General features: G+C 46.6%; 1 protein-coding gene across 1 annotated transcript; it reads right to left on the bottom strand.

Moving 5' to 3' along the window:
* Positions 1 to 275: 275 nt before the first annotated feature.
* Positions 276 to 4,899, bottom strand: HCAR1 (hydroxycarboxylic acid receptor 1). The gene has a single exon (XM_077875431.1). The coding sequence runs from the start codon at positions 4,090 to 4,092 to the stop codon at positions 3,004 to 3,006; it is 1,089 nt and encodes a 362-aa protein (XP_077731557.1). The 5' UTR covers positions 4,093 to 4,899; the 3' UTR covers positions 276 to 3,003.
* Positions 4,900 to 7,659: the final 2,760 nt, after the last annotated feature.

The raw sequence follows: 7,659 nt of genomic DNA, 5'->3' as shown, positions 1-7,659 counted from the left end.
TGAGTGAGCTCAAAAGGGGCCTGTGTTTACTCAAACAAAGCTAAATTCCTCTTCCTTGCAATTTCTGAAGAACACTTGGTAAGATCTCTTTTTCATCACATTGGGAATTGAAAAAATGGAGTCTGGACTGTGCTTGGGTTTTTCATTTTTCCTTCTTTTTTGTTTGTTCTTGCTGGTTCTTAGTGAGAATCTCTGCCTACCTGAGATTCTGGATTTTTACACTCCTTTCTTCGAAGCGTATGGTCTTAGGAGTCACACACACACAGAATGCAGACTTTCTTTTGGAAACCGTCTTTATTAAAACGAAGCAACAAAGGAGCAGCCCAGGAATGAATTATGAGCAGGGGTAGAATCAAAAGCAGAAGTGTGGGCCTTCCACAGATTTCTTTTTGGAGGATATATGGTTCTCTGAGGCAGATAAGAATCGTGCTTTCACTCCTCCCCAGGCAGCTGGGGAGTGAGGAAATTCAGGTAGTGACAGTACAGCAGCTACTTGGGGTGGCAAACTCTGAGGGAAATGGCTTCTATGCCTCATCATCTTTGTGTGCAAACTGCATTAATGTCAGAAGTCGTAATATTGAGTACTTACTGCCAGACACAGAACTTAATGCTCCATCTGCACTTGTGTATTGAGCACCTATGTGCGGGCACTCTTCTAGGCACTGGAGGCATAACAGTGAACAGAATCCCTATGCTTGAAGACAAACCATGAGAGACTCCTAACTCTGGGAGACAAAGGGTTGCAGAAGGGGAGGTGAGTGGGGGGATGGGGTGACTGGGTGACAGGCACTAAGGAGGGCACTTGAGTGAGGGATGGGGAGTGAGTGTTATACTATATAATGGCAAATTGAATTTAAATTTAAAAAATTTTTTAAAAAGCACCCCTGTGCTTCGGGAGCTTACGTTCATGGAATCTGCCCACCAACCTTTTGACATCTACGTTATTGTTACTTCTGTTTGACATATGAAAAAAATGGAAGCTGAAGGTTTAAATAAAATCTGCCCTCAGGTGGGAATGTGAACTGGTGCAGCCACTCTGGAAAACTGTGTGGAGGTTCCTCAAAGAGTTAAAAATAGACCTGCCCTACGACCCAGCAGTTGCACTGCTGGGGATTTACCCCAAAGATACAGATGCAGTGAAACGCCGGGACACCTGCACCCCGATGTTTCTAGCAGCAATGTCCACAATAGCCAAACTGTGGAAGGAGCCTCGGTGCCCATCGAAAGATGAATGGATAAAGAAGCTGTGGTCTATGTATACAATGGAATATTCCTCAGCCATTAGAAACGACAAATACCCACCATTTGCTTCAACGTGGATGGACCTGGAGGGTATTATGCTGAGTGAAGTCAATCGGAGAAGGACAAACATTATATGGTCTCATTCATTTGGGGAATATAAAAAATAGTGAAAGGGAATAAAGAGGAAAGGAGAAAAAAATGAGTGGGAAATATCAGAAAGGGAGACAGAACATGAGAGACTCCTAACTCTGGGAAACGAACTAGGGGTAGTGGAAGGGGAGGTGGGCGGGGGGGTGGGGGTGACTGGGTGACAGACACTGAGGTAGGCACTTGACGAGATGAGCACTGGGTGTTATTCTATATGTTGGCAAATTGAACACCAATAAAAAATAAATTTATTTAAAAAAAACCTGCCCTCAGATTATACATCTAGTAAGTGGTTGAGCTGGGATTCAAATTTAGGTTCATCTGACTTTCCAGACCCCATACTTTTCATTGCTGGGTATGGAGTGCCTCTGCAAAAGGAAATAATAAAGACAGCTGATAGGAGTGTTTCAAGGCCAAAGAACTAAAATCTGGTAAGGTCATCTGGGGCAGAGAGTACCCTGGAAATTTGAGAATGTGTAAACAAAAGAGCCAAGAATGACTTTCACCACTCTGTGGCTTGAGAACAGAGCTAAAGATGGCTTGGACTCCTTCCCCCTAATCCAAGGCCGGGGCAGCCTGTCATTCCATAGAATCATTCAGTTTTGAGGGCTCCAAGTACACGTGTGGAAAATTCATGTGCATAAGGGACATCACCCTTCCCACCCTTTAGTGTTTGTACAGAAATCTGAAACGAGAGAAACATACTGATGTTTGCAATGAACAGGTCTAGAAACTATATTCCCTGAGAGGTTAGTAAGAGAGAGAGTATTAACCTTTCTGTTTGCCCCCCCTCCCCCCAGATACTTTGCTGTCACACAGGGCTTGACTAACAACCCTCCAGGTAAAAGGGAGACTAGCACAGTGCCCAGCATGTATATGAATTCAGTAGATACTTGGAAAATGAATGAATAAGTAATCTCAACTCGTAGCCATATAACAAGCAGTCAGAAGCAATCACCCTGGGCTCAGCCCTTTGCAAAGGCCAATGGGATTTTTTTTCAAGCGCTCAGCTCTCCCTGGAAACAGATCCCTCAGCACCTTCTTTGAAATGCAAAGACTTGCAGAAAAATGCAGAGGTCAGAGAAGATCAGAGCAGATGGTTTTGCTGCCCTTCTTCTTGGGCTACTGAGAAATCAGAGCCATACAGAGGGGCCCTGTGAAGATGAAATTCGTCAGGATCAAGACAACTGCCTCGAAAGAGCCTCACTCAGCCTAATATCAAGCTATTGACTTACTCTGGAATCTACTTTCCAAAACAAGTAACAACTTAAGGTCAGAGGATAGGAAATACTGCTAAGTCATTAAGTTCACTGATGCTCCCAGAAAAAGGATATGTCCCCTGTACATATTGATACCTATTTACTCAGCCACTTGAAACTGCCCAGGAACTGAGCTCTTCCCATAGCCCCACCCAATACACACATGCTCCGTTCTGTGCACATACTGTCCTGTCCTTGTAACTGGGTCCTAGAAAGGTAACCCACTCACTTTTCAACTGGAACCTTCCAAAAAGCCATAGTGACCTGGATTCCACTTCCAGATAGAGTGAGGAGGATACAGCTGAGGAAGGGTGGCATTTTCAAAGTCTTCTCACCCCCTTGGCACGAACTATTTCTAAGTCTGTTTGTCTGTCCTCCTTGGGTTTTGCCTGTCTGCCTGTTTCAGTGCCATTCCACACATTTGAAGATCTTGCTGCTCGTTGGATTGGCTCTGGAAGCTGCTTGCCACACGGACACAACTCTTGCGACAGAGCTTTGGGATTGGCATCTCTTCCGGCCTCTGGGTCTTGGAGTGCCCTGGACTCTTTGGTCGCAAACCGCGGATCTTGAGCTTGGTGTAGAATTTGGGGAATACAGGACTCGAAAAATAATACACCAGAGGATCCAGCATGCTGTTCATGTAGGTGAAGCTGAGGGTGATGTGGAGGGCTACGTGGACAGAGGGGTCGCAGGCACTCGAGGGCACCGTCCAGAGGAAATAGAGTCTGGCCGACACGCTGGGCAGGTAGCACGTGATGAACACAACCGCCACAACCATGATGAACCGGGTAGCCTTCTTCATCCGAGTCTGCCTGGCCAGCTGCCGCCTCTGCTTCAGACTCCAAATAATCCTGAAGGAGCAGAACAGGATGATGCCGAGAGGGAGGAAGAATTCCAGCTGGAACATGATGTCGTGCCAGCCATTGGCTGACTCCATGATGAAGCTCTCACAAGATATGGTCTTCTCATGCACGCACAGATGGTTCTCCATCAAAAGGTAGAGAGTGCCCAGGATGACCATGATCCAAAGGGCACAGACGATGCCAGCTGCAGTCCGGTTGGAAATGGTGTTCAGCACGTGGTGGGGGTGGACCACTTTGAAGTACCTGTCCACCGCCACCACAGTGAGGAAGATGATGCTCCCAGCCCTGTTCATGGCCAGCATGAAGAGCGCCACCCGACACGGAATGTCCTCAAAGGCCCATTGCCTGTGTCTCCAGTAGTAGTCTGTCCGGAAGGGCAGGCAGATCATGAGAAGGAAGTCGGCCACGGCCAGGTTAAAAAGGTAAATAGTGCTCGGCTTCCAGGTCTTCATGTAAAAGCAGAAACCACAGAGGGCCATGCCATTGCCCAGTGCGCCCAGCACGAAGGCCAGGATCAGCAGCGGTGGCATCACCTGAGAGATGGGGTCCCCCTCGATGAGGCAGCACGACCCGTTGTCCATGGTGGACAGTGGACGGTGTCCCGTGTGCAGGGGGGAGGGTGCTGGGAGTCCCCACAGAGACACAGACGCTTATCTGAAGGCTACCACTCACCCAGCTGCTGGTTTCTCGACTTCTTCAGCCTGGGATGCAGGTACCGACTGCACGTGTGGGTGGACACAGCCACCGCTGGGAAGACAGAGACTTCAGCCAGGGGATGAGAGACTCAGGGAGGTCCTTCCTTGGCAGGCTGTCCCAGGCTACCTGTCTCCCCACCAGGTGAAGCATGGAGAAATGCAAGCGGTCATTTCTGGGCGGCAGGCAGGTCCGGTGAGATTCATGGAGCAGTTGCTGGGTCCAGCCCCAGAACGGTTTTTCTTTCCAGCCTCACTCTTGCTCTTCAGACTCCTGCGCTGGAGAGCATGCAAAGCTGCCCAGAAGGCACGAAAAAAGCTTGTTTGTCCTCCCTCCCGGTGGAGAAATACAAACATTTCCTGGAGCCGTTCTGGGCCTCTGCCCCTAACCTTTGCCTGACTGCCCCGTCCTCTCCCTATCCCATGGGGCTCTCCCAGGCGGTGCCAGAGGGGGAGGCTTTGCTGCACAGCTCCTCAGACCCATTTCCGCTGCCCACACTAAAAAATACAGCACTTAAAATTCAGAAGGGTCTGTGGAGGGGGGAAAAAAAGCTAGAAAAGCTTTTTTCGAGCTTATTTTTAGCTAACAAAGCTAAAAGTAGCACTTGTTGGGTGTTAGAAAAACTCTGTGGAGTGCGTCTTCTTCCCTGCATTCACACCCCTGCCCTTTGCATCCTTCCCTGAACCCAAGTGATCCGTTACACAACTAGCAAGACCATGCAATGGAGCTGGTCACCTCTAATGAGTCTGTCTCCACACAACAGCCTCTTGGGGAGCCGGTTCCTCTCTCTGCTGTTTGCAAAAGAGGATTTGGCTCTGAGTTTTCCACTGGTCGTTCAAAAGAGCCAAATACCAAATGATGGATATGCTTTTAATTTTAACTATGTGCTGAGCGCATTGGTGGGGCGAGTGAGGGTTGAGCAGTTGGTCAAGGAGTCTATCTCTAAAATAATCATAGGTAAAAAGAGACTGCACCCAAGCCCAGAGATTTTACTAAAATGTCCTATCCTTTGGCTTTAGAGATGATCTATCTGCCCTATTCCTTTCAGTTCCTAGCTTAGGAAAGGGGTGCAGGGGCGGGAAATACATTGAGAAAATGCATATACTCCTTTTTCCAGTTGCTGATTAAAGCAAAGTTCCTTCCACTGAATCCTGGACTCCAGATCAGCCACGACATCTCCCCCCACCCCACTGTGGCTGCTGCCACCTCCCACCTGTAGAAACTATTGAGAGTTTCCTGACTGGTTTCCTTTCCTCTAATCTATTCCCTGTAATTCCTTTCCCACACCACCATGTGACTTTTTTCTAAAGCACAGATGGGATCATATCCTTTTATAAAAAAAAAAACCTTCATCTGCTCCCTTCAAGCTGCCAAGGTGATTGGTGTATGGCCTGTGAGCCATATCTGGTTCTAAAGCCAGTTGGTTTTGGGCCACATGTTTTAAGAACTTAGAACTGTCCTGGGGCGCCTGAGAGGCTCCAGTGGGTTAAGTGTCTGCCTTCGGCTCAGGTCATGATCCCCAGGTCTTGGAATCCAGCCCCGCATTGAGCTCCCTGCTCAGCAGAAAGCCTGCTTCTCTCTCTCCCTCTGCCTGCTGCTCTGCCTACTTGTGCTCTCTTTCTCTCTGTCCAATAAATAATCAAAACTTAAAAAACAAAACCAAAAAAACCCCTTAGAACTGTCCTATAAAAACCTGGATTTCCAGACTTTCTTGGAAAACTGGAAGATCTGGCTGCTCTGGGCCACACAGTAACCATCAGCTGGAGCTGAGAGTAGCCGCTCCCTGTGTCAGGGGCATTCTCCATTTTGCCCCAGTCCCACCACTCCCTATTACCTAGTCAGCTTCACTCATTTACATGCCTGGTTTCTGTGGGATTTTAAGTTTGCCACATCTGCTCTAGGCTAAAAGTCACATTTGTCAGATTGGTATACAAGGCTCTTCACGGATGGGCCTTGTGTATCTTTCCAATGCCATCCTGCTACTTTTTCTCCTCACACCTTGTTAGTCTCATAACTTCTAATAAATAATACATCCATCGAACATGTCCGTTTAGCCCCCCTGCTAATCCAAGAGGTCCTTGGAGACAGAGTCCATGTTCTTGGTAAATACCTGAATACCATCAGGCTGGATTTTTCAACAAATGGAAAGTATTCCTCATTCTTTTTTTTTTTTTTTTTTTAGTATTCCTCATTCTATGTGAGCAGACACTGTTAGGATTCTTGTAAACACAGAGTGCTTCCCTTTTCTCAAATGACTAACACCTGTCTTTTTCCACATTCTTGCGAAAGCACCTTCTCTTTCTCTTTGCAGAATTCTACGGAAGGCAGAGGATTAAGGAAAAAAGAATAGGTTTCCATTTCCCTGAAAGTCTGCTATTGAGAATAGGAGAAGCTGTGCATGTGTGGGACTAGGGGATATGGGAACTCTCTGTATCCTTCCCTCAGTTTTGCTGTGAATATAAAACCTCTCTCTAAAAAAAAAAAAAGAAATAGTCTGGGGTGCTGTGGCTCAGGTGATTAAGCATCTGCCTTTGGGTCAGGTCATGATCTTGAGGTCCTGAGCTACACTTCGGGCTCCCTGCTCTGCGGGAAGTCTGCTTCTCCTTCTTCTGCCCTTCCCCCTGCTGGTGCTCTCTCTTCCTCTCTCCCTCTGTCAAATAAACAAATAAGATCTTTTTTTTTTTTTAACAAATAAAATCTTAAAAAATAATAATAAAAAATAATAATAATAATAAAATAAAGAAATAGTCTTGGGGATCCCTGGGTGGCTCAGCGGTTTGGCGCCTGCCTTTGGCCCAGGGCGTGATCCTGGGGTCCCGGGATCAAGTCCCATGTCAGGCTCCTGGCATGGAGCCTGCTTCTCCCTCTGCCTGTGTCTCTGCCTCTCTCTCTCTCTCTATGTCTATCGTGAATAAATAAATAAAATCTTTTAAAAAAAATAAAGAAAGAGTCTTTAAAAATGTAAACCAAATTTTATTATTGATCTTATTTTTACTCCTAGTTACTAATCACAGTGCCTGATGCAAATTGAGGCTTTTTTGATTTAAGAATGCAGATTGAATGAACCTCTAAGGTTGTTGCCTGATGCTTCAGAATCCTCCAAATGAGGAAGATATTATTAATTGTCTGGAGCTAAGTGTTTAGTGGGAAATAAAACAACTACATAAATAACAATTTTAAGAAGCACATTGAATAAGCAGATTGAGGTAATATTCTTCAAAATATAGCATACAGGGCAACCCTGGTGGCACAGTGGTTTAGCACCACCTGCAGCCCGGGGTGTGATCCTGGAGACCCGGAATCGAGTCCCACATCGGGCTCCCTGCATGGAGCCTGCTTCTCCCTCTGCCTGTGTCTCTGCCTCTCTCTCTCTCTGTAGCTCATGAATAAATAAATAAAATCTTAAAAAAAATATATATAGCATACACACCACAAATGATATGTGAGGTTATTGT

Source organism: Canis aureus, chromosome 27, assembly GCF_053574225.1.
Source record: "Canis aureus isolate CA01 chromosome 27, VMU_Caureus_v.1.0, whole genome shotgun sequence".
In the NCBI taxonomy this organism is placed as follows: Eukaryota; Metazoa; Chordata; class Mammalia; order Carnivora; family Canidae; genus Canis; species Canis aureus.
This window is presented reverse-complemented; position numbering and strand designations above follow the sequence as displayed.